This window comes from Oncorhynchus clarkii, chromosome 19 (genome assembly GCF_045791955.1).
Source record: "Oncorhynchus clarkii lewisi isolate Uvic-CL-2024 chromosome 19, UVic_Ocla_1.0, whole genome shotgun sequence".
Taxonomy (NCBI): Eukaryota; Metazoa; Chordata; class Actinopteri; order Salmoniformes; family Salmonidae; genus Oncorhynchus; species Oncorhynchus clarkii.
Window position 1 is genome coordinate 42,945,547 of NC_092165.1, and position 23,445 is coordinate 42,968,991.

At 44.6% G+C, this 23,445-nt stretch overlaps 1 protein-coding gene across 2 annotated transcripts in view; it reads right to left on the reverse strand.

The window, feature by feature from the left end:
* LOC139375237 (signal-induced proliferation-associated 1-like protein 1) overlaps positions 1-23,445 on the reverse strand; it is a 72,638-nt gene that overhangs the window by 22,493 nt on the left and 26,700 nt on the right. For both annotated transcript variants that reach the window (XM_071116838.1, XM_071116837.1), the window contains exons 2-7: positions 6,297-7,896; positions 5,919-6,049; positions 4,690-4,878; positions 4,306-4,480; positions 2,489-2,592; positions 2,067-2,224 (exon numbers count right to left, since the gene is read on the reverse strand). In XM_071116838.1, the coding sequence (XP_070972939.1) occupies positions 2,067-2,224; positions 2,489-2,592; positions 4,306-4,480; positions 4,690-4,878; positions 5,919-6,049; positions 6,297-7,743 (2,204 nt within the window). In that variant the 5' untranslated portion in view covers positions 7,744-7,896. The remainder of the gene's footprint in view (positions 1-2,066; positions 2,225-2,488; positions 2,593-4,305; positions 4,481-4,689; positions 4,879-5,918; positions 6,050-6,296; positions 7,897-23,445) is intronic.

Below are 23,445 nucleotides of genomic sequence, written 5' to 3' on the forward strand. Positions count from 1 at the left end.
GGTTGAGTGAGTGCGTAAGTGAGTGAGTGAGTGTGTGTGCGTGTGTGTGTGGTAGGGGGGGATGCCACAGAGCTCTGTGATCACAGGGGGTAAGGAGAACAGTAGAGTAGGGGCCCATCCTATCAGCTAGTCAGCTGCAGGGGTGATCTCTCCTAGTCAACCATAATCAAACAAATGTATACACTGCCTACAGTACCCTGGCTAGAGAGAGAGAGCGGAGAGGAGAGTAGGGCTAATAGTTACACAATACATTTGATCTGGGTTTGTGAGCATGCCTCCCAGTGGTTCTCTTCCTCTTTATGGTATCTACCTGCATGAGTTGTTCAGAACAACCACTGTTGTAGCACCAGGGGCTTTCCAGGTTGTTTGTGACTGCCAGGTCCTCCTGAGAGACTAGTCAAGGACCATATCACCTCCACCCTACCTGACACCCTAGACCCACTCCAATTTGCTTACCGCCCAAATAGGTCCACAGACGATGCAATCTCAACCACACTGCACACTGCCCTAACCCATCTGGACAAGAGGAATACCTATGTGAGAATGCTGTTCATCGACTACAGCTCGGCATTCAACACCATAGTACCCTCCAAGCTCGTCATCAAGCTCGAGACCCTGGGTCTCGACCCCGCCCTGTGCAACTGGGTACTGGACTTCCTGACGGGCCGCCCCCAGGTGGTGAGGGTAGGCAACAACATCTCCTCCCCGCTGATCCTCAACACTGGGGCCCCACAAGGTTGCGTTCTGAGCCCTCTCCTGTACTCCCTGTTCACCCACGACTGCGTGGCCACGCACGCCTCCAACTCAATCATCAAGTTTGCGGACGACACAACAGTGGTAGGCTTGATTACCAACAGCGATGAGACGGCCTACAGGGAGGAGGTGAGGGCCCTCGGAGTGTGGTGTCAGGAAAACAACCTCACACTCAACGTCAACAAAACTAAGGAGATGATTGTGGACTTCAGGAAACAGCAGAGGGAACACCCCCCTATCCACATCGATGGAACAGTAGTGGAGAGGGTAGCAAGTTTTAAGTTCCTCGGCATACACATCACAGACAAACTGAATTGGTCCACTCACACAGACAGCATCGTGAAGAAGGCGCAGCAGCGCCTCTTCAACCTCAGGAGGCTGAAGAAATTCGGCTTGTCACCAAAAGCACTCACAAACTTCTACAGATGCACAATCGAGAGCATCCTGGCGGGCTGTATCACCGCCTGGTATGGCAACTGCACCGCCCTCAACCGTAAGGCTCTCCAGAGGGTAGTGAGGTCTGCACAACGCATCACCGGGGGCAAACTACCTGCCCTCCAGGACACCTACACCACCCGATGTCACAGGAAGGCCATAAAGATCATCAAGGACATCAACCACCCGAGCCACTGCCTGTTCACCCCGCTATCATCCAGAAGGCGAGGTCAGTACAGGTGCATCAAAGCTGGGACCGAGAGACTGAAAAACAGCTTCTATCTCAAGGCCATCAGACTGTTAAACAGCCACCACTAACACTGAGTGGCTGCTGCCAACACACTGACACTGACTCAACTCCAGCCACTTTAATAATGGGAATTGATGGGAAATGATGTAAATATATCACTAGCCACTTTAAACAATGCTACCTTATATAAATGTTACTTACCCTACATTATTCATCTCATATGCATACGTATATACTGTACTCTATATCATCGACGGTATCCTTATGTAATACATGTATCACTAGCCACTTTATACTATACTATGCCACTTTGTTTACATACTCATCTCATTTGTACATACTGTACCCGATACCATCTACTGTATCTTGCCTATGCTGCTCTGTACCATCACTCATTCATATATCCTTATGTACATATTCTTTATCCCCTTACACTGTGTACAAGACAGTAGTTTTGGAATTGTTAGTTAGATTACTTGTTATTACTGCATTGTCGGAACTAGAAGCACAAGCATTTCGCTACACTCGCATTAACATCTGCTAACCATGTGTATGTGACAAATAAAATTTGATTTGATTTAGTGGTCGCTAGTGGTCTGACCACGCTTTCACCGCGGTCTACGCTCACCTGTAGCAGGTGTTGTCGGAACAGGGGCTGTGTACGCGGACGATGATGAACACGTGTTGGAAGTGGGAGAAGATGGTCTTGGGGGTGAAGGGGAGGGCTCCCGGCTCCTGGAACACGATGGTGACGATGTCGTTCCCAATGTGTCTCTTCCTCAGCAACTACAACACAGAATTAAGGAATCTCAATGACAAAATCTCAATGAATATTCTATTCTTCTTGAATTAAAGTTGATTAATAATTTATTCTTCTTGAATTAAAGTTGATTAATAATTTATTCTTCTTGAATTAAAGTTGATTCATAATTTATTCTTCTTGAATTAAACTTGATTAATAATTGAATCCATCTATGACATAACATGTTATCCCAATGCATGTCATTTGATTGTCATTTCCTTATGTGATATCATTGAGCCCTTCCGTACCTGTTGTTTGTTGTTGGGTGTGTAGGGGAGCATTGTAGACACATGGAACATGATCTCATAGTCCCTGTAGGCCGTGTAAAGGGAGTGGGTTCCAGTGGAATCAGCTGGAGGAAGAGATAGGATCACCACAATGTAAGGTCTCATTGTACTGCTACTGCAACCCAACTCTGTCCTCCAGCAGCAACCTATCTGCTCAGTGCTTTAGGCCTGCGTGCCGAATTTGGCCCACGGGTGATAATATTTGGCTTCCAAACATTTCCAATAATTTTTTTAAAAAATTTATTTTATTTTATTGGGAGATAAAAGACTAAAAACACCAGCAAATCAGCTCCAAGTTATTTTAAATTTGGAAATCTGTTCCAAAGTATTCCCACGCATAATAGAGAGAGATATGTGATTATATACAAATGTAAGCAAGGTTTGAAATTAATATGTTTTTGTGAAATATTGTATCTGTTTGGCTTCTTGTGGTCAATTTGCAGTCTACAAATGATTTGGAATTATGTTCCGGCACCCTGACCATCCGCTCGAGAACAAATTGGCCCGCGGCTGAAATGAGTTGATGATCCTGGTACTAGACTGTCTCCTGTTACATAGCACAAACAACAAGCCATGATAGCGTAGACTGATCAATGTCTGCCCGGATAGTGTGACAGAAAAACAAATAATCGTAGTCATACAGATTGAGCCCTCTCAATACTATTGTTGGTTAAACAAAACGCCTTTCACATGGAACTATATTAAATATATAGCACAGCCTCCTGTGCATTACTGCAGGCATTGGAGTGGACAATTATACCATAACCCTATCAGTCTACCATAACCCTATCAGTCTACCATAACCCTATCAGTCTACCATAACCCTATCAGTCTACCATAACCCTATCAGTCTACCATAACCCTATCAGTCTACCATAACCCTATCAGTCTACCATAACCCTATCAGTCTACCATAACCCTATCAGTCTACCATAACCCTATCAGTCTATAATAACCCTATCAGTCTACCATAACCCTATCAGTCTACCATAACCCTATCAGTCTACCATAACCCTATCAGTCTATAATAACCCTATCAGTCTACCATAACCCTATCAGTCTACCATAACCCTATCAGTCTACCATAACCCTAGGAGAAAAGTTTCTGGGTACCCAGATTACCCAGGCAGCCATCACAATCAAAATGTATGGACAAAATAGGAATGTTCATATTCATTGAGTTTATGTGACAAAAATAGCCAAATGTAATTAAGTGCATGATTGGGACGAGCTGCCATTCCCTGCTCTGCTCTCATGAGGAATATAAAAGATGTAGTGTGTGGGCCAGCCATAGAGGACCTGATTTAGTCCTCAATACACCAGAGACAAAAGGAGGGAGGGAGGGAGAAAAGAGAGAGAGCTAGGGGTATGAGGAAGGGTTGGTCAGAGGAACAGGTATAGTGGATAAGACAAGCCAGGGGAAATGAGGGGTTTACAAGACAGGCTACATGAAGTAAACGGGATTCAACATAAAACATGTGAGAGACGGGACAGGAAAGGCTCTCTAGATTACAGAGATTACCCCCAAACCTGTAGCTGCTAACATGCAAGGCAGATCAGAGCACCACCTACAGCAGATAGTAAGCAGATCCTACAGAGGGACTCATAATTCATGCTGTGAGACCTGGGGTAGAGGTCAGAGAGAGGGTCAGAGAGGTTCCCACACAGGAGCCTGTCACGCTGCATCCTTGGTCAAATAAAAATACCAATCACTCTTTTAAACGCACGCTGCGTGCGTGCATGCGTGCGTGTGTGTGTGTGTGTGTGTGTGAGCGTACTCTTGATGTCAAGCTGGGCGCGGTACTTGGTAAAGCCTTTGAGGCGGACTCTCTCCCCTAGCAGCTGTAGGAACTCTTCCAGGGCAGGGCTCGCCATTTCATTGTTGTACATCTCCTCCTCACTGCTCTGCCCCGCCCTGCAGTACATCACCCCCACCTTCACCTGGAAACTCAACTAGAGAGGAGGATGGGGGGAGTTATAATGTTAAGACAATTTTGCAGTGCAGAACTACAGAAAATATGTTATAGTGCCAATAGTAGAGACAACTAAAGGTCTGCCATCTATTAAAAATGACAACTGCCCCATTAACAACATACAGCTGTGGCATGACTCAGGGCTATTCAGCAAGTCTTTTTATGTCATGTGAGTGTGTATCCTCCTACCCCCTGTTCGTCCAGTTTCATCAGCTGTTCTGTGACCTTGGGCGTGTTGAGGGCCAGGCGGAGGCAGGGCACGTCCAGCTCTGGTAGCAGGTGCTCCAACACCTCCTTCAGGGGCAGACCGCGGGTAGTGCCATGCTTAGAGGACGAGGGGACAACGTCCTCCAGAATAGACCCCCGGAGTGTGGTCAACTAGATGGAGGGATAAAAGGAGGAGAGGAAGAGAGAGAAGTGTAAGTGGAGGTAGGTGCCTCAGGAATCACCAGTTCATGGAATTTTATTTTCAAGATGGAACAAACTGTTTAAGATGGAACAAAATGAACATGTCAGTTCTGCTTCCCAAACACCATAACATCTCCTGAGTAAGTTTATAACTATTTAGCTAAAAGAATCGGACATAAAGCAACAGAAAAGAACAAAGCTCAGTTATGAATCAAACTTTTGGCCTAGGGTAAGTAGGAAGAGGAGGGTGGAGTGGGGGTTGTTCAGCGAAGCATAATGTTTACACAGAGTGTGCATTGTGTTCAGCAGTGGCAGTGAACTCAATCACTTTGCTATTATGTGCAGCTGGAACGGAGGGGAACTTTCTCTCCCACACCCCTCGGAGAGGACCCTAACAAACGTCCAGTGTTCACCATGTTTGGGGCCCTGGGGTCCCGGGATGTCTCTCACAGAGCTGGAGGGTCTAATCACACACACCTGTCCACCATCCAACCGGGGGAAAACCCCCAAGACAACCCTCTCTGAACACTCCAAGGCAGGTGTCTGAAATCTATAGCTGGGAAGGAAATGGTGCAGTTTCGCAGTCACTCCATAACAAAAAGCATGACCTTCCAACTAAAAGTGGCCATGATTTTCCAGTGAAATGTAAAAGAAGGGTTCTCTATAGTGGTTTGAAGTTGTGTAGCATTGAGATGTGTGGAGGATGACAGCAGTTTCTATAGTTTCTATACACAGAGCTGATCCGAGAGGACAGCTGATGGCTCTCTGGGCTTCTTACATAATGTGAACCTACCAGGCAGACAGAGATAGGGGAGAGGGACTGATCTACAGAAAAACAAATCTACAGACAATCAATGTGACATGATTTTAAAACAACAGAAATCTCTATCTATCTAGCAGGAGTCATTAACATGAGTTTGACACCCCTATACTAAGGGAATCTTTGATCATGTAATAAGTGACATGATCTAGGGAGAGTGGTTGTAATGTCAGAAGGCTAGCTGTCTGACCTCTGAGGTTCTGAAGATGACCCGGTAGTTGTACTGCTGGCCGTGCTCTTTGTGCTCCTCCTGTTTCTCCCTGCGCAGACTCACAGCCACCGGACCCAGAGCCTCGTCCATCCCAAAGTAGTTCCAGTGTTCTGAGGGAGGGAGATAGGGAGGGAGAGAGAGAGGGAGGATAGGGAGAAAGGGAGGTAAAGTGAAATAAAATAACCTTTCCAACTATGTATAAACATACACTTGAATTTGGTAACTGTATTATATGATGGGCTGTGTAAGACTGTTTGTTTATGTTTTACATTCTAGTGTTATAGTTCTTCATGTACTGTATAATGTTTGAACAGAATAAGTTTCATTGTGTATGTTCTGCATCGTGTATGTTCTCACCTCTAAGGTAGAAGAACTTCCTGTAGTAGTAGGCTCCCAGGTCCACGTGTTCTACGATGTAGTGTTTGCCCCGATCACCGAGGGCACTGGGGTTGTCCTTGGGCCCCTCCAGCACTGCCACCCCAGCGTTAGTGCAGTGGGCGCTGAGGGACAACTCAAACAGTCTGTTCTCGCCTCCCAGGGTCCCTGAGCCCCCACTTCCCTGTCTGGGGGGACCGCCCCCTGCCCTGCGCCTGCAGGTGGCCCCAATCTCGTTGCAGAAACAGGGGCAGTTGAGGAGCAGTTCATTGCTCTGCTCATCCCCGCAGTCCATGCTGGGGCTGTCCCTGGCCCCGGTGCTGAGCTCCTCTTGACTGCCAGTGGGGGAGCTATAGGCCAGGCTCTGGGTGGAGGACACGGTGGAGGTGGTGGAGGCTGCAGCTGCAGCAGATGCCCCCGTGGTGGTGTTCTTCCTCTTCACTGCCGCCATCTGCCTGCTCTGGATTACCTTTTTCAGGTCAAACATCATGCTCTGCACGTCGTAGTGGGAGAAGCCCCTCTGGCAGACCCAGGACTTGAGGGGGGTGACCCCATCGTCTGAACGGCCGTCCTCAGCATCAGACCCTGCTCGGGGCGAGTCAGATTCCCCCCGCACGCCGCGTAGCTTCCGGAATATAGACTCGCCCCCTGTCTCAGACTTGGAGCGTCTCTTTGGGGGCTTCTCTCTCTCCTTGACTCTGCTGGATGCCTGGTTCTCACTAGTCTCCTCATGTAGTTCTATTGAGGCCTGCTTGAGTCCAGCAGTCAGCAGATCCTCTAGTCTGTCTGGGGCAGGGCTGCGCTGGTCAGGCTTCACTCCCTGGTAGCCCTTCAGCATCTCAAAGAAACTCTCCCCTGACGCCCCGTGCTGGTCTATAGAGGAGGTACTGCCATACTCTCTGTGTAGAGGGGACCACTTGGCCCCTGAGGAGCCCAAGTCCTCCCCACTGTCCCACCCACCGTCCAGCTCACTGATGGTGATGTCACTGTTGCTGCGCTGGCGGATGCGGCCGGTGTTCCTGTGGGATGGGACTCTGTAGTCTCCCGGGGACAGGTAGTGGCTGTCTGGGCTGTAGCTGGCCCCCTGGGTTTTACTCTTCAGTGTGTTCTGGATGTTGCGGAGCATGGAGGAGTCCTGGGGGCTCATCAGGTGACCGAGTTTCAGGTGGCTCTGCCCCCCTCCGGCCAGGGCTGGGGAGTCTGGCTCCATGGTAACTTGCCACAGAGCTCCGAAGTCCTTCCTCGGGGGCCATTCGGCAACCCGTGCCCGCACCCCCATTTTGGGCACCGCCGGGCCCACTTGAAGGTGGGCGCTGTCTGTAAGTGCCCCTCCGTTGGCCAGGCGAAGGTGGCGGGTGTAGAACTCGTCAGAGGCAGGGATAGAACCCCCGACGATGCGCTCCATGGGTGGGCGCTTCAGACTGGTCATGGTGCCAAGGCCAGGGCTGGTCACCAGGGCACTCAGCAGCAGGGCATGGCTAGGCTGACTGTGGAGCTGGTTGCTCAATGTTCAGGCTTCCATACTGACCCTACAGCTCTGTCTGTCTGCCAATCCACTGGGTGCTCATCTTGCTCCAACTGGCTACAACCGTGAAATAAACAGAGTTTTTGTATTAGAACATACTGTAAACTCAATAATTGCACAGCCTCTCATTTCATATTGACACCAACTTTCTCTAACTAGGCGAAGAGAGGAAACAGTTGGGGAATGTACAGTAAACTGACTGACTGGTGTTGGATAATACAAACATATAGATCTGGTCTGGATAGGTAAACAATTACACAGTGACACAGGATCCCTGCCTGCTAATTGCCTGCTGTGTACAGTACTCTGTTACTGATGTGGCCTCCGCCATCCTCCTAGGTTTTATAGCAGGCTAGCAGGCAGCACAGTGGAAAGTACTGGACTGAGTCTTACTGCCTACTCTCTCTTTGGGCCTTGAGGCAAGCAAGCTAATGTTCTCCAAGTTTAATCATCTGACTGTGTGGGAGTATGAAAATGGCTGCAGAACAAAAAATGTATCTGGAAGCATTTGCAAATATTTTTTTTTTTTACATTTCAGGGTTTTCCAGATGTGCTTTCTCATGACATGTCCGGGGGGACAAAGTCAGTCAGCTAGCTGCTTTTAGAAACTCCAGGACAGCATTACAAATGTGCCGACATTTCTATTCTACAGGATTGAAAAGGATATCTGGATTTCACAAACCTGCCTGCAGAGTCATATTTGGATGTGATTTTTGCCTAACGGCTTTCTGACTCAGTTAGAAGTTGCTGACATGTTCAATTCCAGATAACGGCTCTAACCTTTTCAAACCAATTTCAGCATAAACATCTGGGGTGGAACATGAAAGTTCAGCCAAATCCAAAAAGTTGTAATTATTTTCTCCAACCTGAGCAAAATGATGCCTTAAACCTCATCATTAAATTCCTCAAATGAATTCCCAAAGTAGATTATTAGGTCGATCTACAATGTGTACAGAGTACAGTCTGTTCAGCTGGAGGCAGGGCTCTCAATTCCCACTCTCTGTCACTGAGCTGGACTACTGATCTCTCTGAAGTCCCTTCACATGCTGTGGACAGCAGACTCACCAAATCAAAATACTGAGATCCAGTATACTGGATTAAACACCTCGAGCCCACATCAAAAAAGGCCCTTTGAAAGGCGGCAGCAGAGAACTCAGTGATGTTTCTCCCTGGCAGATTGAGCCAATTTGGCAGCGAGAAACTGGGAGAGATTAAGGTTCCTCTCAGTCAGTCCTGCAGCACACAAGCTGTGATTACATTAGCCACTGGATGTCAATGCTGTGATGGGCTTTATCCATGCCAGGCACATTTACACAAGGAAAACATCTGTGTCAACTTTACACATACACAGACAGTCAAAAATTCTGGGAAAATGGACATTGATCTGAACGTTAATTGATTTACCTGATGAGACACCAAAAATATAAACACATTCTCTAAGCATGTTATATCCTCAATGTGTGTCGAAAATGATTACAAGCTGATGGAAAATCAAAGGCAGTACAAACAAATGCTTCTGCCACCAAGAACCTCTGAACACAAAAAATGTATACATTTTCCACACAACCAGTTCATATTACCCAGGAGCCATCAGCGCTGCTACTGTAAGCCAGTGACCCCCGGGAGATGGGTCAAACGGTCACTCTGAAAAGAGCACAATTTGCACACTGGACCCAATATAATATTGTGAACAAAATACATTAGGAACCAAAACAAAACTACATTGTAGAGGTCGACCGATTAATTGGAATGGCCGATTAATTAGGGCCGATTTCAAGTTTTCACAACAATCGGAAATCGGTATTTTTGGACGCCGATTTGTTTTATTTTTTACACCTTATTTTCAATGACGGCCTAGGAACGGTGGGTTAACTGCCTTGTTCAGGGGCAGAACGACAGATTTTCACCTTGTCAGCTCAGGGATTCAATCTTGCAACCTTACGGTTAACTAGTCCAACGCTCTAACCACCTGCCTCACGAGGAGCCTGCCTGTTACGCGAATGCAGTAAGAAGCCACGGTAAGTTGCTAGCTAGCATTAAACTTATCTTATAAAAAACAATCAATCAATCAATCATAATCACTAGTTATAACTACACACGGTTGATGATATTACTAGTTTATCTAGCGTGTCCTGCGTTGCATATAATCGATGCAGTGCGCATTCGCGAAAAAGGACTGTCGTTGCTCCAACGTGTACCTAACCATAAACATCAATGCCTTTCTTAAAGTCAATAGTATATATTTTTAAGCCTGCATATTTAGCTAAAAGAAATCCAGGTTAGCAGGCAATATTAACCAGGTGAAATTGTGTCACTTCTCTTGCGTTCATTGCACGTAGAGTCAGGGTATATGCAACAGTTTGGGACGCCTGGCTCATTGCGAACTAATTTGCCAGAATTTTACATAATTATGACATAACATTGAAGGTTGTGCAATGTAACAGGAATATTTAGACTTATGGATGCCACCCATTAGATAAAATACAGAACGGTTACGTATTTCACTGAAATAATAAACGTCTTGTTTTCTAAATTATATTTTACGGATTCGACCATATTAATGACCCAAGGCTCGCATGTCTGTGTGTTATTATGTTATAATTAAGTCTATGATTTGATAGAGCAGTCTGACTGAGCAATGGTAGGCACCAGCAGGCTCATAAGCATTCATTCAAACAGCACTTTCGTGCGTTATGCCAGCAGCTCTTCGCAATGCTTCAAGCATTGCGTTGTTTATGACTTCAAGCCTATCAACTCCCGAGATTAGGCTGGTGTAACCGATGTGAAATGGCTAGCTAGTTAGCGGGGTGCGCGCTCATAGCGTTTCAAACGTCACTCGCTCTGAGACTTGGAGTGGTTGTTCCCATTGCTCTGCATGGGTAACGCTGCTTCGAGGGTGGCTGCTGTCGATGTGTTCCTGGTTCGAGCCCAGTTAGGGGCTAGGAGAGGGATGGAAGCTATACTATTACACTGGCAATACTAAAGTGCCTATAAGTTCATCCAATAGTCAAAGGTACAGTGGGGAGAACAAGTATTTGATACACTGCCGATTTTGCAGGTTTTCCCACTTACAAAGCATGTAGAGGTCTGTCATTTTTTATCATAGGTACACTTCAACTGTGAGACGGAATCTAAAACAAAAATCCAGAAAATCACATTGTATGATTTTTAAGTAATTAATTTGCATTAATTAAGGCACCATAAGACTCTCAGACCATGACAAACAAGATTCTCTGGTCTGATGAAACCAAGATTGAACTCTTTGGCCTGAATGCCAAGCATCACGTTTGGAGGAAACCTGGCACCATCCCTACAGTGATGCATTTTGGTGGCAGCATCATGCTATGAGAATGTTTTTCAGTGGCAGGGACTGGGAGACTAGTCACAATCAAGGTAAAGATGAACGGAGCAAAGTACAGACAGATACTTAATGAAAATCTGCTCCAGAGCACTCAGGACCTCAGACACCTTCCAACAGGACAATGACCCTAAGCACACAGCCAAGACAACACAGGAGTGGCTTCGGGACAAGTCTCTGAATGTCCTTGAGTGGCCCAGCCAGAGCCTGGACTTGAACCCGATCGAACATCTCTGGAGAGACATGAAAATAGCTGTACAGCGACACTCCCCATCCAACCTGACAGAGCTTGAGAGGATCTGCAGAGAAGAATGAGACAAACTCCCTAAACACAGGTGTGACAAGCTTGTAGCATCATACCCAAGAAGACTCAAGGCTGTAACCACTTCCAAAGGTTCTTCAACAAATTACTGAGTAAAGGGTCTGAATACTTATGTAAATGTGATATTTCAGTTGTAATTTTGTTTATACATTTGCAAAAATGTCTAAAAACCTGTTTTTGCTTTGTCATCATGGGGTACTGTGTGTAGATTGATGAGGGGGGGAAAACTATTGAATCCATTTTAGTATAAAGTTGTAATGTAACAAAATGTGGAAAAAGTCAAGGGGTCTGAATACTTTCAGAATGCACCGTATACTCATACTACAGTTTCTAGAGAGTACATAGCGCTCCAGGCTGAGCCTCCCCGTTGAGCTGATATGCACGTTGAGTTGACGAGGGAGTTTTTTGACAACAACAAAAACTCCTAAATCTGTGCATATTATACACCCTCCTGATGTGCCCCAAATCTTATTGGATCTAGTAGTCTAAGTAGCATAAAGCTTGCAGCCAGATTAAGAGAAATAATTCCCATTCTAAACAAACAAACTGGATTCCCTCACATGAATACTGCTCAGACAGATACAAACTCACTCTATTTCAGGCTCTATGTCTACATTTTAAAATACACTGTAATTTGCTCCTGCAGCAGACAGTTACCAAAACAAATATCAAAAGTATCAACTTAATCCATCATAGCATAAATTCATTATTCCACATCAGTGTCACAATTGACTGTTAGAAGTCATATTATGAATTATGAAATCCAACCTCCAAATGAATAGTGTAATGTAGCCTGCGGTTGGTCGTGCTCACAGTACATGACCTCCATCACCTGGCCGGGCTCTGCGGCTAGTGTTCTTCTCTAATGGATGGTATTCCGCTGTGGCACGGGAAACCTTGTCCTGTTTGCACTCTGCATTTCAATCACTGCAGCTTTGGGCCTGCTGCCTGCCTGGTTGGCTGCTGCAGCACAGAGCAGTGTCCACACGGACATATTAACAGAACCACAACACACACAACCACCGCAGCCGAAACACAGCCACAGGCCTAAATCTGGCTTCTGACAGACATTTGGAGGGCCCGAATTCATGGGACTGTCAGATTAGTCTGGGCGGGGTGGAGGGGAGAGGTGAATGAAGCTTCTGACTGACACTTCCCACCCCACGCCATACAGTAGTCCCTTCTCCCTATCAGTTGTCTATTTTAGCAGGTCTGTGGGACATGTCGAGGCACTGTGAGTCTGTCCACTAAGTGAGGTTAACTTCCTGTAATTGGGGCTCTGACTTCCCAGCTGCTCCAATGAGCCTGAGGACAGATGAGTATTATGCTGCACCACTCAGACAGAGAGACAGCGGTGATGTCATCATGGCTGCCTCTGGGGAGATTAAGACTGGATGGGCCAGCCAGGGCACAAAGCCCTGTGTGCTGCTAGAGTAATATAGCCTTACTTTTCCAAACTTTTGTCTTGGCTCTTGGTCGGGTCTGATATAATTACCACGGGTGTTGGGTATGTGATATTAAAACTGATTTACCGACTGGACCCGATTGGACCTGTCCTCTGTTCATGTAGTGTTTGTGTGATGAGAACTGCTCAAGCTTGTAATCTGTGTCAGACACTTGCAACTCAATATTTGGCCAATATCGCTTGTTTATTGATGGCGATGGCAGCACCCAGTCGGAGGTTTCTTTCACTCTATATTTCTACTCTCGGATCCGAACAGGTCTCTCGGATCCGAACAGGTCCCTCGGATCCGAACAGGTCTCTCGGATCCGAACAGGTCCCTCGGATCCGAACAGGTCTCTCAGATCCGAACAGGTCCCTCGGATCCGAACAGGTCTCTCAGATCCGAACAGGTCTCTCCGATCTGAACAGGTCCCTCTGATCCGAACAGGTCCCTCGGATCCGAAAAGGTCTCTCGGATCCGAACAGGTCCCTCGGATCCGAACAGGTCTCTCGGATCCGAACAGGTCCCTCGGATCCGAAAAGGTCTCTCAGATCCGAACAGGTCCCTCGGATCCGAACAGGTCTCTCAGATCCGAACAGGTCCCTCGGATCCGAACAGGTCTCTCAGATCCGAACAGGTCTCTCGGATCTGAACAGGTCCCTCTGATCCGAAAAGGTCTCTCGGATCCGAACAGGTCCCTCTGATCCGAACAGGTCTCTCAGATCCGAACAGGTCTCTCGGATCTGAACAGGTCCCTCTGATCCGAACAGGTCTCTCGGATCCGAACAGGTCCCTCGGATCCGAACAGGTCTCTCAGATCCGAACAGGTCTCTCGGATCTGAACAGGTCCCTCTGATCCGAACAGGTCTCTCGGATCCGAATCAGCACGGGTCTGTTTGGGTCTTTTTTTCCACGGAACGAGTCTGACTATCCTCGGGTCCATTTGGAACGGGTCTCTGTAAATCAGGGCCACACAGAGTGATTCTTGGTAGTCTTACACAAATCTACTTTGAAACAAAGGTACTGTATATATCTCACACACATGGTTATGGCATTAAAAAAAATAGTTGTATTCCATTTTGAGTTTGCATCCCAATATTACACTTGATATACATCACAGAAAACTGAAATATAACAAAACTATTGAAACATCTTTGTCGTAAAAATATATATATATCATTTAAATTCTGAAACATATTTATAACATTCCACCCATGAGGCCACAGAGGCCGCTTTTGGTCATTGACTGCAAGAAAGAGCTACATGTATTTATGCAGGTGGGAAAGCCATGAATCCATTTCCCATTGGTACAAAAAGTTGACGTTGAAGACTGCTATTTCTCACTACTGTGTTATGAAGCACATACACAGACAGACCCAGTTACCAAGAACATGAACCATATTCAAGTATTTAAGTATATTTGGTGATCAACAAATGTATTTTGACACAATAACACTTGCAGAGCTGGTGAATGGGAGTTTGACTCAGAGTTTTCTGGGCGTTAGAGAGGTCTCTAACGCACAGATACTGGTTCACCAAGTACACAACATCAAAACCACTGCCGAGGACACATAGCACTGAGATGGGGAATGGATTATAAAAAGCACCTTTTTAAGGAATTCTAAAAGCTTCCAGTAACAGCTAACACACTAACAGAGAAAAAACTGCAGTAGAAAGCAAAACAAATGTGGTCATTTCCTTGTGATTTCCTTGTGAGGGCACATTCTGTAGAAGTTACCAAGGCAACTTACAGCCAGGGCTCACTGATGCCAGCTTAAAATGATGAGAGGCACACTCCTGTTGGTCGGCCTGAGCACCATGGAGGCCAAGCTATGCCCTATGAGAGAACCCACAACATGTCTGGGAATGTCCAGGAGACCTCTAGCTGTTTCCCAGTGCCCTGCTCAGCTGGCACAAAGTTCCCTCTGTCCTGTGGAAGACTGGGATTCCTCTCCAGCACAGAGAAGCCCTTGATAAGAGGCTGGTCCTGACTGTGTAGGGCCCACTAAGAAGACCGAATGAATGTCAGAGACAGAGAGAGACAGAGACAGAGACAGAGACAGAGAGAGAGAGAGAGAGAGAGAGAGAGAGAGAGAGAGTTTATGGGAGAGAGGTTAGGGGAGAGAGGGAGAGTGATTAGGGGAGAGAGGGAGAGAGAGAGAGGTTAGGGGAGAGGTTAGGGGAGATGTTAGGGGAGAGAGGGAGAGAGAGAGGAAGAGGGGTTAGGAGAGAGAGGGAGAGAGAGAGGGGTTAGGGGAGAGAGAGAGAGATGTTAGGGGAGAGAGAGGGGTTAGGGGAGGGAGAGAGAGATAGAGAGCGGGAAGAGACAGAGAGAGAAGGAGGGGTTAGGGGAGGGAGCGATAGAGAGCGGGGAGAGACAGAGAGAGAGAGAGAGAGAGAGAGAGAGAGAGAGAGAGAGAGAGAGAGAGAGAGAGAGAGAGAGAGATTTCAACATACAAATTAGGATCTGGCTAAAAATACTTGAATCAGTCATAGAGCCCATTGCCCTTTACGGATGTGAGGTCTGGGGTCCGCTCACCAACCAAGACTTCACAAAATGGGACAAACACCAAATTGAGACTCTGCATGCAGAATTCTGCAAAAATATCCTCCGTGTACAACGTAGAACACCAAATAATGCATGCAGAGCAGAATTAGGCCGATACCTACTAATTATCAAAATCCAGAAAATAGCTGTTAAATTCTACAACCACCTAAAAGGAAGCGATTCCCAAACCTTCCATAACAAAGCCATCACCTACAGAGAGATGAACCTGGAGAAGAGTCCCCTAAGCAAGCTGGTCCTGGGGCTCTGTTCACAAACACAAACACACCCCACAGAGCCCTAGGACAGCAGCACAATTAGACCCAACCAAATCATGAGAAAACAAAAAGATAATTACTTGACACATTGGAAAGAATTAACAAAAAAACAGAGCAAACTAGAATGCTATTTGGCCCTAAACAGAGAGTACACAGAGGCAGAATACATGTCCACTGTGACTGACCCAAACTTAAGGAAAGCTTTGACTATGTACAGACTTAGTGAGCATAGCCTTGCTATTGAGAAAGGCCGCCGTAGACAGACCTGGCTCTCAAGAGAAGACAGGCTATGTGCACACTGCCCACAAAAGGAGGTGGAAACTGAGATGCACTTCCTAACCTCCTGCCCAATGTATGACCATATTAAAGATACATATTTCCCTCAGATTACACAGATCCACAAAGAATTCGAAAACAAATCCAGTTTTGATCAACTCCCATATCTACTGGGTGAAATTCCACAGTGTGCAATCACAGCAGCAAGATTTGTGACCTGTTGCCACAAGAAAAGGGCAACCAGAGAAGAACAAACACCATTGTAAATACAACCCATATTTATGCTTATTTATTTTCCCTTGTGTACTTTAACTATTTGTACATTGTTACAACACTGTATATATATATATATATATATATATATATATATATATATATAATATGACATTTGTAATGTCTTTATTGTTTTGAAACTTCTGTATGTGTAATGTTTACTGTTAATTTTTATTGTTTATTTCACTTTTGTATATTATCTACCTCACTTGCCTTGGCAATGTTAACACGTTTCCCATGCCAATAAAGCCCCTTGCATTGAATTGAGAGAGAGAGAGAGAGATAGAGAGAGAGAAAGAGAGAGAGAGGAGGGGTTAGTAGAGGGAGAGATAGAGAGCGGAGAGAGAGAGAGAGAGAGAGAGAGAGAGAGAGATAGAGAGAGAGAGAGAGAGAGAGAGAGAGAGAGAGAGAAAGAGAGAAGGAGGGGTTAGTAGAGGGATAGAGAGAGCGGGGAGAGAGAGAGAAAGAGAGAGAGAGAGAGAGAGAGAGAGCGAGGGAGAGGGGTTAGGGGAGGGAGAGATAGAGAGCGGGGGAGACAGAGAGAGAAGGGGGAGTTTGGGGAGGGAGAGATAGAGAGAAGGAGGGGATAGGGGAGGGGGAGATAGAGTGGGGAGAGACAGAGAGATAAGGAGGGGTTAGGGGAGAACAGAAAGAGGGAGAAAGAGGGGTAGGTAAGGGAGGGAGAGAGAGATAGAGAGGGGATAGATAGATAGATAGATAGATAGATAGATAGATAGATAGATAGATAGATAGATAGATAGATGTCCTTTGGGTGGAGGACCATTCTTGATGCACACAGTAAACTGTTGAGCGTTAAAAACGCAGCAGAGCGGCAGTTCTTGACACACTAAACCGGTGCGCCTGGCACCTACTACCATACCCGTTCAAAAGGCACTGAAATATTTTGTCTTGCTCATTCACTCTCTGAATCGGCACACAAACACAATCCATGTCTCAATTGTCTCAAAGCTTGAACATCCTTCTTTGACCTGTCCCCTCCCCTTCATCTACACTGATTGAAGTGGATTTAAGAAGTGACATCAATAAGGGATCATCGCTTTCAGGTGTCCCTAATGTTTTGTACACTCAGAGTATAGTCTCTCCCACACAAGGCTTACTTCTCTTCCTAGAATGGTAGGAGTTCTGTAGAAAAACAAGAGGTGAGGCCCACAAACAGAGCAGAGGCACAGGAGGCACATATACTGTACACAACCCTCCTCCTCACTCACTCTGTGCAGCTGGCTGCAGACCAAGTAGCAACCTTTCTGTTGGAGCAAACGGAGAATCTGACACCTCCTGAGAAAAACACACATGCCTCGCGGAAGCAGACAAATGATAACGATACACCCGCACAAAACTGCAGGCGGGCGGGCTGGAATTTCACAAATTCCATCAATGTAGGAAGTGATGAGTGTGTGAGAGATAAAGGCAAGTAAAAGGTGGAGACTGTCCGATCCAGACGACCTGTTCAAAGTTACAAAGAAAACAGCCACATACCCAAAGTTCCCCCGAAACTGTCATAATCATCCCCTTTGGTTTCACAATCAGCGCCACTTATATCAGCTTTGATCATGGGAATACTTTTCTCACATGACTTAGCACACCACAATAAACAATAATTGGAGTGATGACATGCTCTACTGACCACACAGACATACAACATGCATGGCGTGTTACCACTTCAAAGCAGCGCTGTGACTACTAGCTGCTACACAGCTCACCACCACGGTGTTGCATGCCCTGGTCCAGCCCTTCAGCGGATGCAAGCCACAGTTCAGTGAGCATAGCTAACCACTGACAAAGTGTGATTAACTGAACCCTACAGAAGAAGACAGATCTGGAGGCCCGCCAAACGAAGACACTGACAGTATCTCTGCTGGGGCCTTCTCTCTCTCTCCTCCTCCTCCTATCCTAGGATTTTACTCAACCACAGTCAATTGTTTTGTGTTGGGGAAAGCAGTGATAAAGGGTGGGTGGCACCACTTTCCAAATTCCATTTAATTGAGTAGTATCTGTTTCAAACAAAAGTGGTGAGTATATAGGTGGGCTGGAGGTTTGGCACGAAGTTGTGTAACTTCTGAGATCAACTGTCTGACAAAGCCTATACAATTATTTACTTCTCATGGTGGCATTGTGTGCATATAAAAAATCATTCATGTTCTGCTTAATAATTCTCGAGATTAATAGCATTTACAGTTGAAGTCGGAAGTTTACATACACTTAGATTGGTCATTAAAGTCATTAAAACTTGTTTTTCAACCACTCCACAAATTTCTTGTTATAGATTTGGCAAGTCGGTAAGGATATCTACTTTGTGCATAACACAAGTAATTTTTCCAACAACTGTTTACAGACAGATTATTTCACTTATAATTTACTGTTTCACAATTCCAGTGGGTCAAAAGTTTACATACACTAAGTTGACTGTGCCGTTAAACAGCTTGGAAAATTCCAGAAAGTGATGTCATGGCTTTAAAAGCTTCTGATAGGCTAATTGACATAATTTGAATCAATTGGAGGTGCACCTGTGGATGTATTTCAAGGCCTACCTTCAAACTCAGTGCCTCTTTGCTTGATATCATGGAAAATCAAAAGAAATCAGCCAAGACCTCAGAAAAAGAATTGTAGACCTCCACAAGTCTGGTTCATCCTTGGGAGCAATTTACAAATGCCTGAAGGTACCACGTTCATCTGTACAAACTAGAGGTCGACCGATTAATCGGAATGGCCGATTAATTAGGGCCGATTTCAAGTTTTCATAACAATAGGAAATCGGTATTATCGGGCACCGATTTTGCTGATTTATTTTAATTTTTATTAATATCTTTTTTTTACACCTTTATTTAACTAGGCAAGTCAGTTAGGAACACATTCTTATTTTCAATGACGGCCTAGGAACGGTGGATTAACTGCTTTGTTCAGGGGCAGAACGACAGATTTTCACATTGTCAGCTCGGGGGAGCCAATCTTGCAACCTTACAGTTAACTAGTCCAACGCTCTAACCACCTGTTTCTCATTGCAATCGATGCAACGCGGGGGATGATTTACAAAAGCGCATTTGCAAAAAAAGCACAATCGTTGGACGACTGTACCTAACCATAAACATCAATGCCTTTCTTAAAATCAATACACAGAAGTATATATTTTTAAACCTGCATATTTAGCTAAAAGAAATCCAGGTTAGCAGGCAATATTAACTAGAGGTCGACTGATTATGATTTTTCAACACCGATACCGATACCGATTATTGGAGGACCAAAAAAAGCCGATACCGATTAATCGGCCAATTTTTTTTTTTTTTTTTTTGTATTAATGACAATTACAACAATATTGAATGAACACTTATTTTAACTTAATATAATACATCAATAAAATCAATTTAGCCTCAAGTAAATAATGAAACATGCTCAATTTGGTTTAAATAATGCAAAAACAAAGTGTTGGAGAAGAAAGTAAAAGTGCAATATGTGCTATGTAAGAAAGCTAACGTTTCAGTTCCTTGCTCAGAACATGAGAACATATGAAAGCTGGTGGTTCCTTTTAACATGAGTCTTCAATATTCCCAGGTAAGAAGTTTTAGGTTGTAGTTATTATAGAAATTATAGGACTATTTCCCTCTATACCATTTGTATTTCATTAATCTTTTGCGTGTAGGGGGCAGTATTTTCATATTTGGCTAAAAAACGTACCCATTTGAAACGGCCTTTGTCTCAGCCCCAGAAACTAGAATATGCATATAATTGTCGGATTAGGATAGAAAACACTCTAAAGTTTCCAAAACTGTAAAAATATTGTCTGTGAGTATAACAGAACTGATATTGCAGGCGAAAACCTGAGGAAAATCCAATCAGGAAGTGCCTCTAATTTTGAAACCTCTCTGTTCCGATGCATGCCTATCCTCCATTTAAAGCGATATCAACCAGATTCTTTTTTCTATGGCTTCCCTAAGGTGTCATCAGTCTTTAGACATAGTTTCTCAAAATGAGCGTGAAAGATCACATTACGTAAGTGGATAGGTGGGGGCTCTCAGAGTGAGTTTTGCGCTACAGAGTAAAGCGGCCATTGTTTCTCCCGGTGTTATTGAAAAACCTACACACCCAGTTGATATATTATCGAATATCTTTTTTAAAAACAACCTGAGGATTGATTATAAAAAACAATTGACATGTTTCTGTGGACATTATGGATATTATTTGTCGTGACCGCTCTTTCCTGTGGATTTCTGAACATAACGTGACAAACAAACTGAGGTATTTTGGGTATAAAATAATCTTTATGGAACAAAAGGAACATTTGTTGTGTAACTGGGAGTCTCTTGAGTGAAAACATCCAAAGATCATCAAAGGTAAACAATTCATTTGATTGCTTTTCTGATTTTCGTGACCTAGCTACTTAATGCTTAGTGTACATAATGTTATGTAATGCTATCGGTAAACTTACACAAACGCTTGGAATGCTTTCGCTGTAAAGTATAATTTCAAAATCTGAGACGACAGGTGGATTAACAAAAGGCTAAGCTGTGTTTTGCAATATTGCACTTGTGATTTCATTGAATATTTTTTAGTAATATTATTTGACTGTGGCGTTATGCTATTCAGCGGTTGCTGATTAAAATGATCCCGCTAACGGGATGGGTAGCGTCAAGAAGTTAACCTTTGACTATTGGATGTTCTTACAGGCACTTTAGTATTGCCAGTGTAACAGTATAGCTTCCGTCCCTCTCCTCGCTCATCCCTGGGCTCGAACCAGCAACACAACGACAACAGCCACCATCGAAGCAGCGTTACCCATACAGAGCAAGGGGAACACTACTAGAAGGCTCAGAGCAAGTGACGTTTGAAACGCTATTAGCGCGCGCTAACTAGCTAGCCATTTCACTCCGGTTACACCAGCCTCATCTCGGGAGTTGATAGGCTTGAAGTCATAAACAGCGCAATGCTTGACGCACAACGAAGAGCTGCTGGCAAAACGCACGAAAGTGCTGTTTGAATGAATGTTTACGCGCCTGCTTCTGCCTACCACCGCTCTTAGATACTTGTATGCTTGTATGCTCAGTCCGATTATATGCAGCGCAGGACACGCTAGATAATATCTAGTAATATCATCAACCATGTGTAGTTAACTAGTGATTATGATTGATTGTTTTTTATAAGAGAAGTTTAATGCTAGCTAGCAACTTGCCTTGGCTTACTGCATTCGCGTAACAGGCAGTCTCCTTGTGGAGTGCAACGAGAGAGAGGTAGGTCATTATTGCGTTGGACTAGTTAACTGTAAGGTTGCAAGATTGGATCCCTGAACAGAGCTGACAAGGTGAAAATCTGTCATTCTGCCCCTGAACGAGGCAGTTAACCCACCGTTCCTTGGCCGTCATTGAAAATGAGAATTTGTTCTTAACTGACTTGCCTAGTTAAATACAAATTAAATAAAGGTGTAAAAAAAAAAAAAAAAAATTAAATCGGCGTCCAAAAATACCGGTTTCCGATTGTTATGAAAACTTGAAATCGGCCCTAATTAATCAGCCATTCCGATTAATCGGTCAACCTCTAATATTAACCAGGTGAAATTCTGTCATTTCTCTTGCGTTCATTGCACGCAGAGTCAGGGTATATAAAACAGTTTGTGCAGCCTGGCTCATTGCGAACTAATTTGCCAGAATGTTTAGTAATTATGACGTAACATTGAAGGTTGTGCAATGTAACAGGAATATTTAGACTTAGGGATGCCACCCGTTAGATAAAATACCGAACGGTTCCATATTTCACTGAAATAATAAACGCTTTGTTTTCTAAATGATAGTTTCCGGATTCGACCATATTAATGACCAAAGGCTAGTATTTCTGTGTTATTATGTTATAATTAAGTCTATGATTTGATAGAGCAGTCTGACTGAGCGATGGTAGGCAGCAGCAGGCTCGTAAGCATTCATTCATACAGCACTTTTGTGCGTTTTGCCAGCAGCTCTTCGCAAGCATAGCGCTGTTTATGACTTCAAGCCTATCAGCCTAATAGCTGGTATAACCGATGTGAAATGGCTAGCTAGTTCTGGGTGTGTGCTAATAGTGTTTCAAACGTCACTCGCTCTGAGACTTGGAGTAGTTATTCCCCTTGTTCTGCAAGGGCCGCGGCTTTTGTGGAGCGATGGGTAACGCTGCTTCGAGTGTGGCTGTTGTCGATGTGTTCCTGGTTCGAGCCCAGGTAGGGGCGAGGAGAGGGACGGAAGCTATACTGTTAGACTGGCAATACTATAGTGCATATAAGAACATCCAATAGTCAAAGGTATATGAAATACTAATGGTATAGAGAGAAATAGTCCAACAAATACTATATTAACTACAACCTAAAACCTCTTACCTTGGAATATTGAAGTCTCGTGTTAAAAGGAAACACCAGCTTTCATATGTTCTCATGTTCTGAGCAAGGAACTCAAACGTTAGCTTTTTTTACATGGCACATATTGCACTTTTACTTCTCCAAAACTTTGTTTTTGCATTATTTAAACCAAATTGAACATACGCTAAATAGATTTTGATTGATGTATTATATTAAGTTAAAATAAGTGTTCATTCAGTATTGTTGTAATTGTCATTATTACAAATACATTTTTTTTTTTTAAATCGGCCGATTATTCAGTATCTGCCTTTTTGGTCCGCCAATAATCGGTATTGGTATCGGCGTTGAAAAACCATAATCGGTCGACCTCTAGTACAAACAATAGTTTGCAAGTATAAACACCATGGGACCACGCAGCCGTCGGACCACGCAGCCATCATACCGCTCAGGAAGGAGACGCGTTCTGTCTCCTAGAGATGAACGTACTTTGGTGCGAAAATTGCAAATCAATCCCAGAACAACAGCAAAGGACCTTGTGAAGATGCTGGAGGAAACAGGTACAAAAGTATCTGTATCCACAGTAAAACGAGTCCTATATCGACATAACCCGAATGACCGCTCAGCAAGGAAGAAGCCACTACTCCAAAACAGCCATAGAAAAGCCAGACTATGGTTTGCAACTGCACATGGGGACAAAGATGGCACTTTTTGGAGAAATGTCCTCTGGTCTGATGAAACAAAAATAGAACTGCTTGGCCATAATGACCATCGTTATGTT